The 24,275-nt window shown below is 41.5% G+C and overlaps 1 protein-coding gene across 1 annotated transcript; it reads right to left on the reverse strand.

The window, feature by feature from the left end:
- Positions 1-1,346: 1,346 nt before the first annotated feature.
- On the reverse strand, positions 1,347-13,723 carry CKB (creatine kinase B). Its single transcript, XM_063290372.1, has 8 exons — positions 13,615-13,723; positions 11,672-11,885; positions 9,440-9,594; positions 8,133-8,265; positions 7,090-7,261; positions 5,310-5,433; positions 3,627-3,816; positions 1,347-1,748 (listed from the first exon to the last, which is right to left on the reverse strand). Exons 2-8 carry the CDS (start codon positions 11,862-11,864, stop codon positions 1,570-1,572), a joined length of 1,146 nt encoding a protein of 381 aa, XP_063146442.1. The 5' UTR covers positions 11,865-11,885; positions 13,615-13,723; the 3' UTR covers positions 1,347-1,569.
- Between the last annotated feature and the right edge of the window lie 10,552 nt (positions 13,724-24,275).

The following is a 24,275-nucleotide window of genomic DNA, read 5'->3' on the forward strand; positions in this document are numbered from 1 at the left end:
GAAGAAAAATAAATCAAAATGATGAGGAAACAGGTGTAAAAATGTAAGCCAGATGGAATCTTCTCTAGGGTTTAAGTGGGTCAGGTAGAGGAGATATAAGGTCTGGACTGGTGCAGTTTTTAATTCTACTTCTCTGGAACTCAGAGCCATGGGTCTTTAGAGCCTCCCTTCTGATGCATTTGAGAAGCCCCTTCTGTTATGATTGAGATTATTTTCTTCCAAGAGACACCAAAGGGGGAAGAAAAAAAAATATTCCCGGGATGCTAACTATCAGCAATGATCAATTACATTCTTGAACCATGTTTGTTAGAAGTCAGTCCTGTGGCACTCATTAGGCATGAGTAAGAGACAGAAGATAGTGGGAAGAAAAATCCATCAGCCAGATACAGGTAAGGGTAAGTAGCATACCACATTGTTCATATAATCATTTAGTAAACTAGTTACATGAGTTTAAGCTAACGTGGTCCCTTTCTCAATTTACCAAATATGAATATTAGGGCCATGCAACATTTGGATTCTATCTCCAGAAAGTATTTTGGAAGATGTAGAAATGTGAACAAGCATGAACAGTAGGGTCACACTGCCCCAGACAGATCTAGTGTGTAACTTGGGGGTCCTCCTGGACTCATGACTCATTTATATTATTGTATTTATATTGTATTGTTTTTTTTACTGTAAACTGCCCAGAGTCCCTCCTTGAGGGGGAGATGGGGGGTGATAGATTTGCCAAACAGACTGCTTTAAGGTGATGCAGACAGGGGCTATTTCTCCTATTCCTTTCCCCCACCTCTATAACAGTGGATACCACTGAGGTAAAAGAATATTGGACAAATGTGTGGTATATATGGTGTCCAGCCCCACTGTGTGGTGGCAGGGAGAAGAAATAGGGGAAATAGTTAAGTAGTTATGTTATTAAAAGACCCACCTTTGGTAACTGCTTGAACCTGTTTAAAGGCCAAGAGACGGAGATGCCTGCCTTATAGGGGGAAAACTTGGGCTCAGATTCCCTCTATGGTAGAAATTTTCTGATTGGAAATAGAAGACCAGAGCAGCAACTCATGCAGAAATACCAGAGAAGTATTTGTGATTAGACCATCCTGCAGATTTCTTAAGATATACATGCTGACTGGGAAATTCTGAGAATTGAAGTCCATACATCTTAAAGTTGCCAAACACTGCTCTATTGCCATAGATGTTGGCCCACGCATGGCTGTCAGTTGCCTTAACACTTGGTTTGTGTTGCTTCCTAAAGTCTTCCTATAGCTACTGCAGCTTTAAGACAACTGTAGGATTGTAGATTTACCTACCTCATTATTCTTTTTTAACCAAATAACAAATCAAGATACTTGTCAGGCCAAATGATGTTTTATTTCAGTTTCTCAGTGATATTTCAGCCATCAAAAAAATAAACTCTAACACAGGTGGATGGAAGACTTTCTACAAATGTTACTAAGTGGGAAAATCTCTTTTGACTCCAGGATTTTGATTGGAGCATCATCTTTTTGTTTGTGTATAATTCATCCAATAAGTTAGGAAGAAGCATGAGGAGCTAGAACATTAAAGTGCTTTTCATTTCTGAGCTGGAATGAGATCATCAATACACTGGCCCTTTTCAAGGCATTTCTCCATTTCAATCAGCCGCTTTACTCCATCCACCACCATCTGCACCAGCTCTACTTCAGAGAACCCCAGACGGTCAGCATTGGAGATATCAAATACTCCTCCCACAGCTGCTGTGTCCACACCACCTAAGAACAAACCAAAACAGAAGTCAGGAACCAAAATTCAGATGTAGAAGTTTAAGGTAAGCTGCATGGTACAGTGAATATATTGTTAAACTAGGATCAGAATTCAAATTCAAATAATTACACTAAACACACACACACTTCTCAATCCAGCATGTTTGAACAATGCTACTTTACAAGCTTTTTGGCTAAATGAGGACTAAATCCAGGCTGCTTATCTTCCTGCTGTGGATGTGCCTCCTTTCAAATAGCTTCTAGTAAGGAAAACCAGTATCTAGCTCCTAAATTCCAAAAGTGAATTGTGCATGTCAGCTACCAGACACTGAGGGAGTCAAATCAGTCAGGCCATACCTCTGGCACTTCCAACATCAAGACTTAGAATAGACCTCTCCTCCATAGCAATAGACCACATTAGTCTTAGAAATTCAGCTTTTATCCGTTTTGAGCAGACTCTACTTGTCAGACAGGGTCACCCCTGCTGTGAGGCACAATGCAGAACTACAAATTGGGCCAAGTTCCTACTTCCTGGATACTCACAATCTACCATCAGCAGAGCTGTTTCACTGTGCCTAAAGTATTTGGATCCCCAGAGCAGCTTTGAGGTTCAGCCCCAAACAGCTGCCCTTTATGTACTGCTTGAATGGTTTCTCAGAATGATGGGCGTCATGAAGAAGCCATAGTGGCTGCCTGGACAGGCAGCCATCAAAGCTACCTCACAACATGGCCTAGGGCCCTGGGGGACTGCCTGTCTCCCATAGTACCTGCCCAGCTGATTTGATCTGGCTGGGGTAGCACACTCCAGATTCCTTCGATTAAACAATACCATCTATTGGGATCCCAGAAGCATGCCTGCTTTGTAGCAGCAGCTGACCTCTAGAATAAGGTCCCCCCTGAGATCTGGATGGCCACCACCCTACTGGTGTTTCAATGGGTCTTAAAGACCTGTCTCTTCTCCCAGGCCTTTGGCAAGAGTGAGTGAAGCCCTTTAGATTCTTTTTTTTTTTCCCTTCCAGTCTGGTTCTGTCATTTTGCTATCTTTTATTTCTTATTGTTGCTTTTGACTGTTTTTAAGTTTTATTTTACTTGTAAGCCACCCAGAGTCATTGGGAGGCATACAACCCAGAGAGAGAGACAGACATGCAGATCCTGTTCAGAATGATGCCTAAGTAGTGTATGGACATTAATGCTGCTGCTGCTGTGGAAGGCATAAGGATCATCTTCCTGTCTCAAGTGGGGGTTCTGCCCCTTGGGCCCAGAGAGCAAATCTCCTTGGGCTGCCATACTACCAGATATGTTGGGGCTACAGAACTCCCAGAATTCCTGGCCAGCATGTCAAAAGTCTTTTTGTAAAGAGCTGCCCAATGTCTGCTGGGACTTCAGAGTTGAGGGCTATCAGGATGAGATTCTAGGACAATCTGTGCTTAATAGTCAGTATCTTGGCTCTGCTGAGTAAGGTATCAATATGGCATTTGCCAACTAAAGGAGCAGAAATGTTTCTTAAATACAGTACAGAGGTATGACATTTTTCAGATCAGAGATGTCACCCAAAGCCAAATTCTCATTGTTAGGGGGAAAAAACCAGATTATACCAACTCAGAGTGATGCTGAGGACTTGTATTTAACTGCTTCTACATTAAAAAAAATCCCTGCATATAGAAAGCTACATTGGAGAATTTTTAAAAAAAATTCTGCATCAAATACTCATTGTTGGCACTAAGACCTTCCCCTAGCCCTGTTTGTTTAGACTGCTTTTGGTTGCATTTTTAAATGCCTCTCAGAAGTTGTTTGATTGTATGTTTATCATTCCCCATTAGTCCTGGACAGAACGGTTCACTGATTCAAGCAAATAAAACAAGCACCACCCACACTTCCTCTTCTCACCTGTGCCACGTTTCTGCAGCCTCAGCCTCTTGAGGATATCTCCAAATTTCTCATGCTTGCTAAGGTTCAGCAATTTAACATGAACTCCTGCCCGAAGACCTGTGCCAAGGTTGGATGGGCAGGTCAAGATGTATCCCAGATGGGAATTCCACATAAATCCATAGTTTTTGGATTTAAAGAGCGTTTCAAGCTAGAGAGAAATATAGACTATTATAAAGAGCTCCTTCCTTTCACAAGCTGAAAAACTGTAAACCTTTCAAGGTTAGCAACACACCTTGAAGATATCTACAAATCCCAAAGTTAAATAATAAAATAGAGCCATCGCATTTTGTGAGACTTTATGTTCTTGTATGAGATCAGACAAGACTCCAGGTAAGAATACTTGAATCTTTGGCACCGTCATGCAAGAATACGTGGCTCAGCAGTGAGATTCTTATTATATGAAAGGACTGCTCGATGAAGTTGTTGACCCCCTGCTTTATAGTATTAAGGTAGTTTAGTTCTTTCAATTCACAAACATGTTCAGTGGAAGAAGAGATAAAGCTCACACTGTAGGAGCAAGACATGCAGCAAAGCTCTACATGAAAAGTAGCCTTCCCACTCTACATTTCTGCTTCGGGTAGAGCAGCAGTTTGATGAAGAGCAATACTATTAGCATAGGGTGGCACAAATCAAGGTCTCTGCGTTATTCGAAGACCCGAGATCTTTGGTGCTATGTGCTGAGTCAATTCAAAGATTGCTACCAAAATGTAATTCCTTTAATATGCCAGAAGTGGAATTTATTAATATTTGGGAAGTAATTATATCACTTTGTTTATCTATTTAAATAATCAAATGTACTATTTCCCCGGTCTGTCCATTTGCCAAAATGCAGTTCCCAATATACCACTGGAAAGTAAGCAGAGTTCCCCCCTGCCCCCCCCAAAAAGCAGGAACCATATAAAGCTTGTTTTATTCCTAATAGGATATGGCTAATATACTTTCATCTTAAATGAATGCAAGATGGAATCTTGATTCTTTATAAACTACATTTCACTGATTACTATTTCTTTGTTTAGAAACATGTTACCATGTTAGGCATCATAATCTGTCCAGAGAATTTAAGAAGTTACCATGTAGATTACAAAAAACTAAACGAACTTCTCCCTCCAGCCTCAACTATGAAGGCAGACCCAGCATGTATGCCTTCCCTAGACACTATATAGCTTGAAGTATTAGAAAAGGCAGTGGCCAAACATCATTATGAGCTATGCTGGTTCTGCAGACATGCCCTCTCAGCTCCTGGAAAGTCATTTCTGAGGTTGCATGCAACTACCTACTAGTATAAGACAGGCAACTGAGTTAGAGGAGAATGGCTATGTGTGCAAGTCTTCCAACATTTCTGATTCTAAGGGGATACATACATTATAAGTCACTATTATTTGATCTATCTCTTTAATAAACAAGGAAGGTGGGTATTCAAAGAAGTCTCCACAGGCAGGCAGGATCTCCATTCTTACGTTCAAGCTCACTGTACCACCGCTCTGCCTAAATGGATAGTTTAAAGCCATATCAACAATACATGCTACTATGTTTTAGAGTCTATACTTAAATCAACACTTTGAGCTGGATATTGTAGAGAAGACTGCACTAACTCAGATCCCCGGGCAAAGTCCATGTGCCTCCATTAGCAATTATATTTACCTGGGTTAGCCCAGAACAGAAGCGAGTGAAAACCTCTTTCATATTTCCACCTTTTTGCATGGAAATAACTCTAAGGTGATCTTCCTCATTGATCCACACAAGGAAAGTCTTCTTGTCATTATGCCTAAGAAGACATAAGCTAGTAAGTTCCACATTCCTTTATCCCAAGCACAGATCAAACATACATCAGTACATGCCAAAAGCCTTCAAACGATCTTCCATAGTTCCTGGTTGAGCTCATACAGTTACTCTGCTGTAGCCCTATAGATTAACAAAACTATACCGAGCACTTTCGAGCTTGTAACTTTAGATGGGAAGTCTATTTTCATTACAATTATAGCATTTGTCCAGAAATGGGTATACCAACAGTGAAGAATGTTGCATTGCCCAGTTAATAGTTTGGTGTCAACCAATTCTTTCATCAGAATTTAAAACCAAGTGTTTGCCCACATCAGGAGTTAATGAATACATACAATGAATGAAGGTATAGGTTAGTTGTGAGTGAAAGGGCTGAAATCTAAGTATGATATTGTGTTATCTATGTTGATACAGGTGTGCATGAAAGTAGGAATCCATAGTTTGATGATAGTTGCATGTTATGTTCCAATGAATGGAGACCATGGAAAAACCAGGCATGAATTTTGGAAACTTCTGTCATATTCTGAATTGATAGATCCAGGGAGAAAGAATATCCTGCTAGGTGACATGAATGGGTAGGAAAATGCATATAAGAGAATGACTGTTGCAGAACATGAGGATGAGAGACATGTGTAATGGATAGCGAGAACAAAAGATAATTGCAAATGTAATCAAAGAGCAAGGTAAGGTTAAAATTAAAAGAGGATCAAAATAACAGGACCAAGAATCAATAGATGCTGAATAATATGAATTGAATACAACAATGGGTGACCAATATGAAAGAGATACTTTGAGGTGGTTTGGTCATACAGAGTATGAATGAAGATTGAATTGAAAAACAAATGTATGAAGAAAGAATGAACAGGTTAAGGTGAAGGAGAAGACCGAGAAAGTCATGGCTGGATGGAGTAGATGAGCTCCTGAAAAAGAGAAAGGTGAGAAGTTTAAAGAACAAAAGGAAATATGTAAAGTAGTGCAGTGTGAAAGCAAGGATCATTTTACAAGGACAGAAAGTCAAGGAGAGAAATAGTTAATGATGTTATGTTAGCATAAGCTAGCTTTAATTATGTTTCCTTATCTCATGTCTTTTACTTCTTTGCCTAGCTCTAGTGTGATGAGTATGCATTAGTTTGAACTGCTAGGATTCATTTTTATTTTTTTTAAAAAAACCATACTTTTTCCTGTCAAAACTACCCCTCTGGTGCCTTTTACAGAACCCCACTGATTGCTTTTTCTTGCTTTTAATTTTTTAAAAATAAGTAACCTAAATTTAAAAACTGATTAGACAAACTAAGTAGCCCTAAGGATTCTGTCAATTTCATCAGAAAAAGTGGGCAGGAGAGAGGATCACAGCATTAATTCTACAGAACTAAGGTATCAGGTGACATAAGCTGCATCTTAAGTTAAGAGAGCTTGTCACTCTACTGTATGCCACTTCCAACAAGTCTCTAATTTATTAAGTTATACATGTTGCTGATCAAGTCACTGCCCAGGTTCACATAAAAATGTAATCCGTGATATTGTAAAGCATGCTTTACTGAATAAGCCACAACTGGATGGCTATAAGAATTTATAAATCACAATATCAGGGTTAACTGAATGGCTCAATAGTAAAGATACAACTTCTCCTGGCAATACTCACCAGATCCCCCTCCCATCAGGCCAGTCACGTGCCATTCCGGAAGCCAAGAGCAAAGGGGAAACAGGTTTATCAAAAAGGAAGTGATCGTCGATGAGCTGTTGCTGTTCAGCTTCTGTCATATTCTTCAGAGCATAGTACTTCCCGCTGAAGTCCCCTTCCAGGCTGGCCAAAGCTGAAGGAAGGACAGGGAGGCTTGTCACATTGGGGTTGTTGATAGGATGCAACCACGTACCTATTCTGGCTTACCATTCATTAATGCCAAGACAGCAAAAAGTGTAGCTTCAGCCAGGCAACTTCAGGGCATGCTCACTTTTAACAATTCTCTAGTAGAGCAAGGAGCTGACTGTTTTCCAGAGTCATGAGGAAGGAATGGGAGGAAGAATGCACCCTTCGCTCAAGGTACCTGCTTTTTTAGCCGCCCCATTAATTAACATGCAGTTGTTGGATACTCATAGTGGTGTTTTCTCTTCAGGAACGTGTTCCAGCAGGGGTATTGGCAAAGTATGGTCAAGTGGAAGATGGTGGCTGCAACAGTGTGATTAAAGCTCTACACACAACACACTTAAAAAATAGGTGGAGCTTTGATTACATTGTGGACACCATCTTGTGTTTTTTTTTGACCACATCCTGCCAACACCCCTGTCCAAACAAATGGAGGAAAGGTGCCAAGGTGACCCTTATGTGAGCAGACACAAGGGAAACAATTACTACAGTCCAATTTTCTGCTACAGGTGAGACTTTTCAAAGGTGCATTGAGCTACAAGCATAGTCCCCCATTGGGGGAGATGGGCAGGGATATAAATTTAATTTAGTAATAGTACAGCTTTCTAGCTGACACAAAGGAGTTTAATATGAAACACCCTTCAGATAGTTCAATCATACTCAACAAGCATCTTATTAAACAAAGTTAATGCAAAAAGGTAAAGGTAACTCTACCCCATTTTACACATAATTTTTCTTTTTGATTATCAGATCATCATTGGGACTGAGCCCAATTCTACTTGTTTGGGGCTCTGTACACAGGAAGCAATGCTGAATTTTACCTTCCACAGAAAGTTTTTCAATTGCACGTCTCTCTCCTCTGCTACAGTGTGGGGGCAGACAGAAGCCACGAATGCTCCTACCAGTTCGGACACGTGAACTAATAACATACTTGGGGTCCAAATCATCACCCCCCTACAAAAGCAAAGAGCTTTATCAGAGTAGTAAGAGATCCAATAGCAAATTCCACCTAGACTTAATGAAAGCAAATCCATAGTTATTTTATATATTTTATATTTAAATACAAGCCATATTAAGTTTTTAGTTCTGCACTTAATTAAAAGGGTTGGCTATACAAATCCCAGCCAATACCCAGTTCCCAGCTGCCTCCACTTCAACAACCTTTTATTACAGACAGCCTTGCTGATATATTTTTAAATAGTACCATTCCATAATTTTCCTAGCAGATGTTTTAAGCAAGGCCAGTACTTATTCTGAATGAAGCATTTTAAACCAACCTCCTGTAGATAAAGGAAGTGTGAAATATTGTTATGGAGAGAAAAGCCCGTTTTGGGGGGCCATCTTCACACCAGAGATGGAATACTGGCAATCAAGAGCTTACTTTATGGCCAAATTGGGCCATTCTTCTGCTGCATGGGCTTGTTCCTGTGGCAGCCTTGAAGCTTTCCTCTTTTGAGTTTCAATTTCCTCAAAAGCTTCATCACTATCGGCCCTTTCCCTATCCTTGAACCAAAGTCTAATACATTAGGAGGGCACCTGAAGAAAATCAGTGCAACAATTCAATAATCTGTCCATCATAAAGGTAACTTTCTCCCACTGATATAAAGTTCAGATCACTAGCCAAGGCCAGTTGTTTTTTCATAGTGACGGGCATAGTGATAGGATACTCTTCAATCCTGCTTTCCATGATGGAAGCGACTGATCCATCTCCGCTTCATGAAGGACTGAACAAGACAATTTCTTACGTTGTTTATTGCCCAAATGATTCTATATGAATGTTCAGAGTACCGATGAACATTCTCTCCTGCAGAATAAGATCTTTTGGCACATGGGAATCAAACCTAATAGCAAGGCCTAAGCAAATCTTGAAACATACCTATGCAAGTGCTATTTCAACTCTTTATCAACAGGAATCTTAAGATTTTCAGACTAGCTATTTAGATTGCAACCTTCATAAATGTCACCCAGTAAACATCTTCCATTATTATACAAATAATTCTAGGTCAAGGAAACTACCAATGGCTAGTTTTCAACATGCCTACTAGGTGTGCACAAAAAAGTACAGAATCAAAAGAACAAGTTAGCAATCTATTGATAAATATTTGCTTCTTTTAAAAGACTTCTCTACCTTCAAGTTATCAGAATTCAAGTCAGTCTTGTGTTGATCCGTAGGTTTGTAGCCTCCATGTCGATCCTCAATAACTGGGTCAAAGAGTTCATGAAATGTGACATACGAGTCCTCATCACCAGCTACACATCCCACTGTCTTAATGTAGGGATGGCCTACAGGAATAAGCCAGAAGAGCTTTGGTTTGGATAATGCTCCAGTTCCATTCTAGCAATTTGCATTTCCACTCAGACACACTAGATTTTGCATGTCATTAGCTTTATAAAGAAATTTTTGATACACTGTGCATCCTCCATTCAGTAGACTTTGTAGTTTGCCTATAAGTTTGTATGAATGTAGCATAATGGGCATATCAGCACATTTAAAAACATAGTATATATTAAAGGTAAAGCTGTTTTGAATACTCGGTTTACACTGAATGCTTCAAAATTAGGCAAACCCAAAACCTTAGTTTCAGTGAATTTGTGTATTTTATTTTACAAAAATACATAGAACTATATATTTTCTTTGTAGGTATCAAACATTCTCTACACAGGCAGACCAAATTCCACAATCAGTACACATTATTCAAACTGAAAAGAGGGTTTTGTTTTTGTTTTTTTGGTAGAATCCATTCTGCAATATATACTTTTGCAAAATAGAATCACAGGAAAGGAAGCACCAACATAGGGTGAAGGCGACACCATTTTCTCACCCGAGAAAGCTTATTCAGACTTAAATTCTGAGCTTTCGGTAGGGCTAACTTCTCTAACCTGCCAACCCTCAGGTGTGCAAAACACCATAACTCTAATCCGCACAGCCAATGGCTACTGATGGACATTGTAAAGTAATCTGTCTGGAGGGACCAGGATGAGGAAGATTGTAATCAATGTCTGAAAATTGTCAATTTCATTATAAACCAGATGCTGCTCTGGCAATGCCATCTCTTAATGGACTAATTTCTGCCAGAACTTCAGAAAGGTTACCTAGAACTTATATGTTGAATGTTCAGAAATCACTAAAATGGAATGCAATCATTATCACATAGAGGCTAAACACCTCTGAAGACATTCTCATTTTCATCAGAGGTCACTTATCAAATTACAGCTCATCAGTCACTGATGCCCACAGACCTTTGTAACATCACTAAAAGGGTATCAGGTTTTGTATCCAGTCCACAACAATGGCTACCAAGGTATCTCCATAAAACTTGCAAGCAGGATGTCAAGACTGTAACTGTCTGAAATATCAAGATAGTTGACCATGGAGGCTCTATTTATCACTATTGTTTTCATTAACAGATATTCAGAAGTCTATTTCTAGAAGTAGAAATAGCAGCCATCGTGACAATTAGCCAGAGAGAGTTCCTTATCTTTTAATTCAACCCCCTTGTTAATTGTTAAGAGAAGTTAATGGTCTTCTCTTCGCCCCATCTGACAACAGTTCTGAAGGGCTGTTTCCAAGGTATAATTGGAATGAAAAGCAGCTCTAAAAAGCTCCATCATATACAGTTAACCTCAACTAACAACCATTTCATCTAAACCAGGCTTCTTGTTTCAGCCATTTTGCATTTCCATAGCCACAGCTGATTCCACACCTGAGCAAAGGCTGTGGCTGCATCAGCTGGTTCATGAGCCTCAGGCTTTGCCAGGATTATCAACCCCAGTCCGAATGACATCATACAAGGAGAAGCCACTTCGAATTATTGTCTCGCAATTTCTAGTTCAAACTCAGGGTCAGAACCTCAGCCACACTGTTCTTGGGGGCACTCAGCTCTGGATATTCCTCATTGGGAGGCAGTTTAATATTGCTAAAGAGTAACAAAACATTGCTGTAATATCCCACCACCAAGATCTGCTCCTACTTCATTTGCCAAAGAAGAGCCATATTTTAATCAGTGATTCATTTTTAAGAACCGCAGTTTTAAGACATATTCATTTAGAGCTAGGGCTTCCTGGGAGCGGAGCGGAGTTCATTTCTCATTCAACAGCATTAATATTTAGCAGGGGGGGCAGGAACTGGCAATGCAGGTACTTGGCAACAGGAATCAACAGGTTTGTATTTCTCAGTGAATAAAGTCACCCGAGATGCAATCAAGGTTTTGCATGAATATCCCATAAGATTTTCAATAAGCTATACTTTTGAGATTGCAAGGAGATTTTCACAGACAGCATTTTCAAAGCAGCACAGCACTTCCTTGTTAAATGGATGAGGAACAGATACAAATTTTAAAAAGCAGCCATTTTCCTTTACCTGGGTTGTCCACCCCTGTCTGAATAGCATCATCCACGGTAAATCCACTAGAAGTCTGTTTACCCCTCAACTTTTTATATAACTCCAAGGTCAGCACTGAAGCCATATGATTGTTATGGGCACTCAGATCTGGATACTCATTCTCTGCAGAGTACTTCATCTTGGAAAGATTATGACTGTTGGAGAATGGCATAGTTGGCCTGTCTGCAAGGGGCTAAGAGAAGAAAAAGGAGAGAGGAGAAAACATTATCTTGCTTCTTGTAGGATGTTAACTTAGCTGTCACTTGCAAAGAAAAAGCCTGGTCAGGAGCAAGGTCACCTTGCAGTCTCTGCCTTACCTGCTCAATTCAACACTTGGTCTGCAGAGCACCTGCAATTATGGAGGGCTGCCAGGTCCTTGGCAAATATTACTCAACTCCTCCCCATCCAGGTGGCATGGCAGGCTAGGCCATGGGTAGAAAGCCAGCACTAAGAGACTTGCCCAAGGTCAAGGTGTTGTATCTGTAGCTGCAGCACCAGGAATAGGAAGCGAGTCACCTAACTTCCTCTAAGGAGTGCCTCCCTTCCCTTGGTCCCAGAGGGTCACCTTCACCTCAAGGCAGCAGACATTTTGCAGCAAGATAGAAAGGAATTGCCAAGCTGAGTTCCCTTCCTGTGGTTTTAGCCACGGTTGCTCCCACGGTTCGTTTGCAAAGCCACCCCCGGCTGACAAGAGAGCAGAGAACTGCAAAACAAGCCGAAGGAGTCAGCCAGCCCTAAATTCTAACCTTCCACTCAGGGCGCAGTGCCGCCTGCTCCGCGCCCCAGGCATCTCTCTCGCTCTCTCTGTCGCAAGAGAAGAGAAGCCGGTTAGGGATGCGCGTTGCTGGGCACAAACAACCGCAGAAGGAAAGGCCCGCGGCTGCAATCTGCCTACGACTCTGTCCGCTCTCCAGGAGGCACTTTGGAAGGAGCAGGTGGCGGCTGCGGCTGGGAAACGCACGGACAGTGGGTGGGTGGGAGGCTCTGACTGGATCGAAAAGGGCGCTGGCTGCGGTGCTTCGCAGCCGACCGGAGCCCACGCTTCCCGGGGAGAGCGTGCGCGTCAACTCAACCCGCTCTCTTTCTGGCTTGCTCAAGTCTCGATCCGGCGAGGGGAGCCGCGAAGGACTGCTTGCAAGGGCAGCCTCGCTTTAGCGGGTGAGCTGCAGTGCGCGACAGCTCCGGCACGGCTGGATCTGGAAGAAAATGGCCATGAAGCGGCGCAGAGCTGGGACGCCCGGCTTGCCGCGACCGCCTTCCCTCTGTGGCCCCCTTCTCTCCGGGTGGGGGGCCACCGCCCTCTCTTACACTATTTGCTTTGTAAGGGCAATGAGTAGCAGGCTTCCCTCCTTCCGTGCACTGGAAGGACGTTTTCTTTCCTCTTCTCTAGACACCTCAACCTAAGGCGAAGCAGCAACTCAAAAATGAAACGGGCCCATCATTATATAACAAACTAAGATGAATGTAAGCAATTGCTCTGCGAAATACCAATTACTCTAGATGTAGGGGGCCCGAGCCGTCTAAGCCTCACGCCCACAGCAAAGGGAGTCAGGTTTTAAGGAGGGTAAAACCCGAGGAGTAAGACGGAAGGGTATGTGCAGCCCGCGCTCTCGCTGGACACGTCCATAGCCTGGACGTGGCGATTCCCTCTGTCGGTCCAGAAGGAAGCTACAGTCGTTGCCGCGCGAGACCGAACCCGGGTCCCCCTTCCTCTCGCCAGGGCGAGGTGCTTGCTTAAAGAAATGCGAGCTCGCACAGGAAAAGAAACTGATATTTCGTGCCGTAAAATGCCCGCTCGGTTTTAACTCCGAAAAGCAGAAGACGACACTGCCGAGCCGGGCGTCCAGCTCGCCACCCTGGCGAGTGCAAGTGCTATTCCGAAGCCAAAGGGCTGCCCAGCACAGCTTGCCCCGCGCACTTACCGAGAGTTTCAGAGGAACTGCGAAAGGAAAGCGCTTCTAGCCTCTTACAAGCTCCGCCAGAAAGACCTGCCTGAAATGAAGCCTTTCCCTCCACCTTCCCATCCCTTTTATAGACACCCCAAGCCGGCTGCTTATTGGCTGGTATTTATATTCCATTCATTCCATTGGAGACTTGCTTCCAGGGAGGGGGGAAGATCTCTCGGCTTGGTCGGTATCTAGCTCTGCGCCCCAGTTTGTTGCCGGGCTTCCCGCATAGACGCGCGGACCGGGGGATGAAGCCTCAGACAGCAACAAAAGGCTTCGAACAAAGGGGAGTCATTTGAAGGATTAACTGGGGAAGTACGAAGGATGCCGTCGCCGGCCCCTCGCCGAAAGGGAATGCAATGCGAAATGCTCTGGAATCGGGAAACCTCTGCCGATGCAATTCTCCCGAATAAAGCTCCACAAACGTGTTTTATTCATCAGGATGAATTGAGGCCTGTCAGATCGATGCGTACCTGTTTGAGCCAAGGTGCTGTTTTGTTTTCAGTTCGCTGCTCTTTCTTCAGCAGCGTCCATGAGAATGAATGCAAGAGTAGCAGTTAAAATGGACAGAAATACAACTAAGGGCTTTAGAGCAGGGTTCCTCAACCTTGGCAACTCTAAGCTGTGTGGACTTCAACTTCCAGAATTCCCTAGCCAGCAAAGCTTGAAGTCCACACAGCTTAGAGTTGCCATGGTTGAGGAACCCTGCTTTAGAGACTTGGTGCTTGGTTGACTGTAAATTCTCTGCGACTGGATTTACACAGCTACCATTCATTGCTAAACTACAATAAGCTGGATTTTCACCACACATTAAACAACCAAGAAACTACTATAGCTTCAGGTTTTCAACAGGGTTGTTCTGTACTGTATTACAGCAACTGCCAACAGATAAGGCAGACTTATCTGCTACTCAGCAGATACACTGAGACTGCAGGTTCCCAGCCCATGTGGCCCTCCGGAAGTCTAAATACTGTGACCTTAAAGTAGAAGATCCCAAACAGCCATTCTAAATTGAGTTCTGTCTGGTATTTGTGGACCAACTCTAAGAACATTTCATATTTGATTGAAGAGAAAGGCTTAATACCAAATGAAATAAATATACTTAGGAGTAAATGAGGTTAATTCCAGTGGGATGAATCCCACCATGGGTCTAAGACATTTTATGTCTACAAAGATTGGTCTTTCTCAAGGGTAGGATTGAACCTGTGCCCATCCAGATTTGAAGCACAATTCAGTGCAACGTCTGGAAGGCCATGGGGCCTTCACCCCTGAATCTAATTCAGTGGACTCTTGAATTTATTTCTAAAGACAGTTTGAAAGACTTGGCCTTACAAGAGCAGAATTTTTACATTCTCTTCCTGCTTAGGAGGTTTATGTATAGAGGTGGCTGGATGCAAATGAGAAAGAGAGCTTTTCAACAGGTGCAGCTGTAAAGTCCTTTGGCAACTAATTTTTAACAGGCTCCAGATTGCCTGGGGCAGTAAGGGGGCACCACTGATGCTCTGTCACCTCCGCAGCAAGAGAGGCAGACAAAACATTCTTTTAACTCTTTATATGCTGTGTGAAAAGCAGTCAAGTCTTGTTATTCCTAATGGAATTTCCTTTGCAGTTTTCACTACAGAAGAGAAATCCAGCCCCTTTGCCCTTGTCTGAACTCTGCTCAAAGCATTCAAAGGTTTTTGTTCTTGTTGGTTTTCCTACTTCCATGTGAAATCAATTACATCTGGGGGAAAAAAGTAGTTCAACAAATGGCTAAACAAGATCTTTTCTAGTCTAAATTTAAAATTAATTTAAATGTTAAATTACATAGTTTATTGTACATAGTTATTATTGCAGGTAGCAGGTATAGTGGTTGGGGAGAGGGCTTTTTTTTAATATTACACCTACTTTAATCCTAAAGGGAAAGTATCAGTTTATAACCACTTCAGAATTCAACTCGCTTATCATACTGCATGAGAAAACAGTGGGTCACAGATATTTCATTGTCATTGGTTCTACTTTATTTAAGACATTTATATCTAGCCTTTTTGAAAAGTTCAAGACAGTTAACTAATGTAATATATAGAAATATACAGATAAAACTTTCAAAATAGAAAAACAGATTCACACAGCACTAAACCATTGACCAAATTTATGCAACATGCTAAACCATAGACAGACTTTTAGTGGCCAAGAGCCACACTTAACATTTCTACTTTTGTTGAGAGCCACAGAGTGGCTGGGATTAAGTTCCCGGTGGAGTCTGAGGATTTACTTCTGCCTTTTTCTTAAACCATGATACTGTTGGCAGAGTGCTAGGAAAGCATTTGGCCCAGGCGAGATCAGAAAAGTCACACACCAGGCATTTCTATAAAAATAATTTTATTTACAGAAAACAAACATATTTAAAGGCTGTTTGCTGAGAGGAGAGATTTCTCTCAGTTGCATACTCTCTGCAAGCCTACACAGAAGGGAAACTGAAACTAAAACAAGTCCAGGTAAGTTCTTCCCCCTAGGCAAAGCAACCATTAACACATGAAAAGGGGACAATTAAATTCAACCTCTTCACCCTTAGTTACCATAGTAACCTTAATCTGTAGTAGAAAACATATTAACAGATACAGTCTCTGTTTCCCAGCTGAAAATGATGGGAAACTGTGGGGTTGGGGGGGAAGGGCTCTATAAAATGGGAGGTCATGAGACATTAATTATCTATCCTGTATAAAGACAAAACCAAACAAATTTTATTACGGCTCAGGTCAATGTGTGTGAACTGGGCCACAGACAAGACCCAGTAAGTTTGCAAGTCTAAGCTAAGGTAATTGAGAGGAAGTATTATGGCTTGTATATAAAATTTTGATTGTAAACTGCCCAGAGTCCCTTTTTCGGGGGAAATTTGAAATATAAATAAATAAATATCTTACCAACACAATTTTCTGTGTTATACTAAATCATAACCTAACCCCTTGACTGAGTCTGAGTAATACACTAAAGTGAAATTTAGCTGGATAATTTTGGTTCAGTGTGTCATGGGAACATTGTCCATAGGACACACTTCAGAATTATTATGTGTACAATTCAGTTGTGATATAACCTCTTAGAACATCTTTATTTAAAATATGAAAAAGAAAATCAGAAACCAGAATGATAACAGCATAAGAAAAGAGCAGAAACAGCTTAATAGCCATTCAGCAAAATCATGGTAGAATCAAAAGGGAGATAATTAATACAAGCCAGCAAAAGTATTATTCCAGTCAGCTTTTAACTTTTTGTTTTAAGTATAACTGAAGTTCTAATTCAGCTTCTTTTGATTTAGAGCTTTAAAATGTTGTTGTAACGTCATGTTACTTGGTGCTGGCTTTCTATGTTATGTAAATTGCTGTGGGGACCTTGCTAGGGCTGAAAAGCAGTGTGAAATACTTTAATAAATCATAATAGATCAGGCTGTCTCAGAGCTGAAAACTCCACGCGATGGGTTGTAGCCTCTGAAAAAAGAGAGCAATCAAAGTGCATTATGGGACTCTTGGGACCAGGACCTTCAACAACAGTACGAGAGGCAGGAATTATCATACTACTGTGTTTCCCTTCACGATGCGAACAGCTTCACCTCCTAATTCCTCCAGATGATGCCACTGTTAAAGCAAAGCTACTGAGGCATTTGAAAAAAATACAGACCGGTTTTGAAGAGTGGAAAGAACTTAATCAAACCCTTAGATTTTTTTTCTAAGCAAGGGTTGATCCAAAGCAAAAGAAAATAAAGGAGCCTGCATCCCACAGAGATTAGAGTTGTGGATACCTGTTTGTTTTATGAAATGTCTTCAATAATAAAACAGGAATAACACTCCCTTCAGATATTGCATAGATATTCTTTCCAACACATAGATATCTACATACCCACATTGGATGACATTTAAACAGGCAGGGGAATCCATGGGGGTGTCAAATAAGTCAAGATGGTGGCTGCAATCACACAATCAAAGCCCTGCCCCATTTTTGGGTGCATCATTTGTAGTTGTGGCTGCCATGTTGACTTTTTTGCCCCTCTGCAATCAAGTCATGAAAACAAAAAGTGGAAGATTGGAGGTAAAGGGCAGGTGGAGTGTGAGACTCACCCATGCAAAGTAAAAATTAATACAAAGACTCCTTGAGACTAGACAGATTCTTAGGAACTATATGGGCACAGCCTTGTGGGGTTTTTTTTAATAATACAGAAATAGTTTGCCTTCTGGATTTTTTTAAACTTCTCAGTGTAGCCTATATCCTGGGTATTACCTAGTGGTCTCCCATCCAAATTCTTACCTGCTCCACTCTTACACTTTTGGGTGGGGCAGGGCAGGAAATGAGCCAATAATGGCAAAGTACCCTCAACTACTTCAGCAAAGGATCGTTACCTTGTCATGCTGCTGGAGCTTGAGCACCTCAATGATGCCATGAGCTAAACCGTGAAGGGCCACCCAAGACGGGAAGGTCATGACAGAGAGGTCAGACTAAATGCGATCCCTGGGGAAGGTAATGGCAACCCACCCCAGTATTCTTGCCGTGAAAACTAAATGGATCAGTACAACCAGAGATATGTCGGTATACCATCGGCTGATGAGACCCCCAGGTCGGAAGATGGTCAAAATGCTACTGGGGAGGAACAGAGGATGAGCTCAACTAGCCCCAGACGTGATGACGCAGCTAGCTCAAAGCCGAAAGGACGGCTAGCGGCCGACGGTGCTGGTGGTGAACGGTGAATCCGATGTTCTAAGGATCAACACACCATTGGAACCTGGAATGTAAGATCTATGAGCCAGGGCAAATTGGATGTGGTTATTGGTGAGATGTCAAGATTAAAGATAGACATTCTGGGCGTCAGTGAACTGAAATGGACTGGAATGGGCCACTTCACATCAAATGACCACCAGATCTACTACTGTGGACAAGAGGACCACAGACGAAATGGAGTAGCCTTCATAATTAATAGTAAAGTGGCTAAAGCAGTGCTCGGATACAATCCAAAAAACGATAGAATGATCTCAATTCGAATTCAGGGCAAGCCATCTAACATCACAGTGATCCAAATATATGCCCCAACCACAGATGCTGAAGAAGCTGAAGTAGAGCAGTTCTATGAGGATTTGCAGCACCTACTGGACAACATGCCTAAAAGAGATGTTATTTTCATCACGGGAGACTGGAATGCTAAGGTGGGCAGTCAAATGACACCTGGAATTACAGGTAAGCATGGCCTGGGAGAACAAAACGAAGCAGGCCATAGGCTGATAGAATTTTGCCAAGACAACTCACTCTGCGTAACAAACACTCTCTTCCAACAACCTAAGAGATGGCTTTATACATGGACTTCACCAGATGGACAACACCGAAATCAGATTGACTACATCCTTTGCAGCCAAAGGTGGCGGACATCTATACAGTTGGTAAAAACAAGACCTGGAGCTGACTATAGTTCCGATCACGAACGTCTTCTTGCACAATTTAGGATCAGACTAAAGAGATTAGGGAAGACCCACAGATCAGCTAGATATGAGCTCACTAATATCCCTAAGAAATATGCAGTGGAGGTGAAGAATAGATTTAAGGGACTGGACTTAGTAGATGGGGTCCCGGAAGAACTATGGACAGAAGTTCACAACATTGTTCAGGAGGCGGCAACAAAATACATCCCAAAGAAAGAGAAAACTAAGAAGGCAAAATGGCTGTCTGCTGAGACACTAGAAGTAGCCCAAGAAAGAAGGAAAGCAAAAGGCAACAGTGATAGGGGGAGATATGCCCAATTAAATGCAAAATTCCAGAGGTTAGCCAAAAGAGATACTGGTTTAAGATTGGGAAAGGAGTACAGCAGGGCTGTATACTCTCACCCTACCTATTCAACTTGTATGCAGAACACATCATGCAATGTGCTGGGCTTGAGGAATCCAAGGCTGGATTTAAAATCGCTGGAGGAAACATTAACAATCTCAGATATGCAGATGATACCACTCTGATGGCTGAAAGTGAAGAGGAACTGAGGAGCCTTATGATGAAGGTGAAAGAAGAAAGTGCAAAAGCTGGCTTGCAGCTAAACCTCAAAAAAACCAAGATTATGGCAACCAGCTTGATCGAGAACTGGCAAATAGAGGGAGAAAATGTAGAAGCAGTGAAAGACTTTGTATTTCTAGGTGCGAAGATTACTGCAGATGCTGACTGCAGTCAGGAAATCAGAAGATGCTTAATCCTTGGGAGAAGAGCTATGACAAATCTCGATAAAACAGTTAAGAGCAGAGACATCACACTGACAACAAAGGTCCGCATAGTTAAAGCAATGGTGTTCCCCGTAGTAACATATGGCTGCGAGAGCTGGACCATAAGGAAGGCTGAGAGAAGGAAGATGGATGCTTTGGAACTGTGGTGTTGGAGGAAAATTCTGAGAGTGCCTTGGACTGCCAGAAGATCAAACCAGTCCATCCTCCAGGAAATAAAGCCAGACTGCTCACTTGAGGGAATATTAAAGGCAAAACTGAAATACGTTGGCCACATAATGAGAAGACAGGACACCTTGGAGAAGATGCTGATGCTAGGGAGAGTGGAGGGCAAAAGGAAGAGGGGCCGACCAAGGGCAAGGTGGATGGATGATATTCTAGAGGTGATGGACTCGTCCCTGGGGGAGCTGGGGGTGTTGACGACTGACAGGAAGCTCTGGTGTGGGCTGGTCCATGAAGTCACGAAGAGTCAGAAGCGACTAAACGAATAAACAACAACAAAAACCTCAATTATCTGGAGAAATCATTAACACATTTTTTTAATTAAGTTGTTGGGTTTAAACCAGAGAGTTCAAGTTTTTGTTCATCCATGAAATTAATTGGCTTCCCATTGACTAGTCATTGTACTTCTCAGCCTAACCCACCTCACAGGGTTTCTGTGGGAATATAATTGGGGTATGGAGGGAAGGGGAGGAAACACTCCTACTATATTATAATAGTATGGTACAAGGGATGCTATATCTGATCAAACCTCCCATCCATACAACTCTTAGGTTTGTGTTATACCACATGCTGAGTCAAAATGTGGCTTGCTTGTTTGTGGCACAACATACTGAATGTTTTATTAATAATAATATTGAATGTACCCAGACAACTGCCCTTTGATTTAGCAAAGTTTAGCTTACAGACTGATCTCACAATCCACTAAGTTATAGGTACTTTGGGCTCTGGAGTTTGCAACTAAATTTCCCTTTGATATGAGCAAAAGAAAATCACAGTGAACAAAATGTGGATCACAGCAATCTGCAAAGTATTCCTTAGTAGTTGCATCTATGGAATGATACTGTAAATTGATCTTGATCAGTGAATAAAGGACCAGGGATTTAACCCAAAATATTTACCTTGTTCTGAGTCTTGGGTACTAATACAAATCTAAAAGGGAACAATGTTTCTGCAACTTGAGCAGGACAGATGCTGAAATTCCAACTATTAAAGGCTCAGAAGGCCTGTCTATATCGCTGCTGGCAGAAGACACTAGTGAAAAGGCCATTGACTCCCAGGAAAAGTCAGCTGGTGCTGTGACCAATGACAGGTGGTGCTTAAAGGGTGTGCATCTGGCTGGATTTTAAGGATGTTGAAGATCCATATGTCTCTCATTGTGCTACCTCAACTATAGGTTGCTTCCATTGGATCATGGGACCTGTAGATTTTCCTCCAATATTATGCTCTGCCTGTATACTTGTAAATAAAATATAACAAAACCACCATCAGCCTGTACAGCTCTTTTATCAAAAAGAAATTAAATCTCATAACACTATCCCTAGTACTTATTCAGGGTACTATGAAGTGAACATATGAATTTGCAATTTTTAGTTTGTGAACCCTCAGTTTGGTGTAGCTTCTGAACTGGCTTGTTGACACTCAAGAGCAGTGTTTCTCAGTCTTGGCTGGGGAATCCTGGCAGTTGAAGTCCACCCATCTTAAACTCGCCAAGGTTGAGAAACACTGCTCTAGAAAAAGCTTATCCAGAAGAACACATAATGTGCAGCTTCATTTATTTAAATAGGATAATAAACTAATAAAAGCTTGTAGAACTAGTTCTTTGTCCAAGATGTAGACCAGGATATGGCATTATATTTGTCAACAACTCAAATTAATCATTTCTAATTAATCATTTGAGTGGCATCTAATCTTACTCAAAAGGGCAAGCTGACTGATGAGATTGCAGCTATGGACACAGCCAAGTCTTCTGCAGAATCAGGGCCAACAGCTTTAGCCAAGGAGCTCCCTGAGTGACCTTGGGTACTCTCTCTAATAATTGCCTAAACAATCTGGATCTGCACAACATGTCAAAGATCCACTATACACAGCCACATTATAGTCAATGTGTTATGTGAATCCAGAAAATAGGATTTACTTGATTAAACTGTGACTCTATTAGCTATGGGTAAGTATATCACGGGAACACAGCATATGAGAAGTATATATGCATGCACGCACACACACACACATGCACATCAGAACTGGTCTCTGCTAAATTAGGAGTCCAACGTGATGGGCATACTAAGATGAAAAGCAGAGAATACCAGCTGAATACTCAACAGTTTCTATCCATAATTAACATAAAACCGCTGCTATGAAAAAAGGACAGAATGAGTATTCTACACATCTGAATGTAAGTAATGTTGAATTAAAGTGGCTCCTTTCTTATTCAAGCAGCAGACAGAAATGCCAGAGGTGAAGCATCATCCATGAATGCCTCCCCAGGCTGGAAAAAGTTTATACATTGTTTTTCAGTCCATGATAGAGCAGCTAAGCTACAGACTGTCCTCCATTAAAAAAAAAAAGCTAAGTCACTCTTCTCTTAACTAACTGCATCCAAGAATTTTAAGGTTTGTAAAAAATACAGACCAAGCTGCAGATTTTTCCCACAACTTTTCTTCCATCAAAGGAAGAAACACAAATAGACCCTGCCTCATTAGTGTAACTCCAGCCAAGATAATTCCCTTTAATTCCAGCCTTAAAGGCCTCATTTTATCTTAAATTATGTTCATTTTATACTAAAGTGAAGCATTGTGCCCTGGACCTCTCCTTTTCTGTTATTTGTTTTACCATAAATTCCTAATGCCTCCAGCCAGTTACAGCTCAATGTCCTCTCTAATGCAACTCAAAACACTTTCTTTCTTTTACTAGTGATTGTTTTTTAAAGCAATGTGTCCTCTGTCCTTAACATGCAATAAATAAATAAATAAATCATACCACTTACTCCATGCAAAAAATTCTTCAGCTTAATTTCTGGCTGTGAAGTTATTTTTAAAGCTTCAGGGCCTAGTATGTGAGGGATACTCATTATTATAGTTCTAAGCAGTAGCAATTTTGTGTTTGAAATAGTGAAATGTACCTCTTCAGGTAGGCTGCTGTCCAAGGGCGATCGCTACCAGCCTTATGCCCTTAGATTGCCTTTTCTTCACCATGTAGCCACAGTAAGAATTACAAAGTACTCACAAAGGTTTGATTGTGTATGTCCATCCCCTTAACATACACAACCAGGACGGTTTACAACAAAAAATAATCGTAACACTTTGGTTTACGTGCCCTCCCCCAAAAAGCATACTCACTGAAAAAAATGAAATAATGTTAATTAAAACTAGAAAGCAGTGTACAAACAAATTACTTAAAAGTCATATCAGGTGTTAAAAGCCTTGGAAAAAGGAAAAAAAAAAGCCTGGGGCAAAAAGACACAGGTTAGGTTCACACAACCTGCTAGGTAAACTCAGCCCAGTGTTTGCTAAACTGTGGCTGAGTGTTTTGTAATAACCCAGGCAGTGTGGTTAGTTTATGGTTTGGTATGCTGTATGAACTCAGGTAATTGGACGGAGTGGTTTAGTAACCATGGATCAGTAAACCACGGATCAGCAAACACAGTTGATGGCAAGCAAAATTCCCAGGAAGAGAGTCCTGCACATGGCACTTTCTGAGCTCCAGGACTCACTACTCACCTGATTCACACGTCGTTAGGCAGCATTGACTGAACCATGATTTATTAAATCATCTGCAGCTGATAGGAGTCACAAAAGGCCAGCTCAAAGCAAACTAACCATACTGTAACTTACTGTGAAGTGAGACTCTGAACAGAAATGAGGAACTGAAACCAGTCTGGCCACATCCTTCTTCACCAGAAAAATCATTTTTCTTTGTTCAAATGGAAACATGTCATCCAAATACAGCTTCAAAGAAAGCAGGCAGTGGCTGTGTTTGCATAACACATTTACTTACCACAGTTGACTCAAAAACGGTGGACTTGATGGCTGTGTTCACCACAGAGTCAACTCATCCTCCTAAAGCCCTCTCTAATAGCAGAGTTGCCATCTTTTTTCTATTCAGATTGCTAGAGGGGAAAATATATAATCTTCCTGTTCCCTTAGGATATAAATGCCTGGGAAAAATTGAAAGGACAGAGAGGATCCTCAAATGGAAAAATACTGTGTTAAGAAAGCTATAGCAATTGTTTAAATTCTAGCCTTCTACCCTGCTCCATAAAACACAAAGAAAAAAAGTAAGATGCCTGGAGGAAAAAATAAAAAAGGAGGCAAGCTTTCAGCTGTTAGAATTTGGGCAGTCAATTACCAGCAAGTAAAAGTGATGTCCCATTTAAAGTCTGCCTTACAGCTATTAAATGCAGCACCCCTTAGATCT

Source organism: Candoia aspera, chromosome 1 (genome assembly GCF_035149785.1).
Source record: "Candoia aspera isolate rCanAsp1 chromosome 1, rCanAsp1.hap2, whole genome shotgun sequence".
Taxonomy (NCBI): domain Eukaryota; kingdom Metazoa; phylum Chordata; class Lepidosauria; order Squamata; family Boidae; genus Candoia; species Candoia aspera.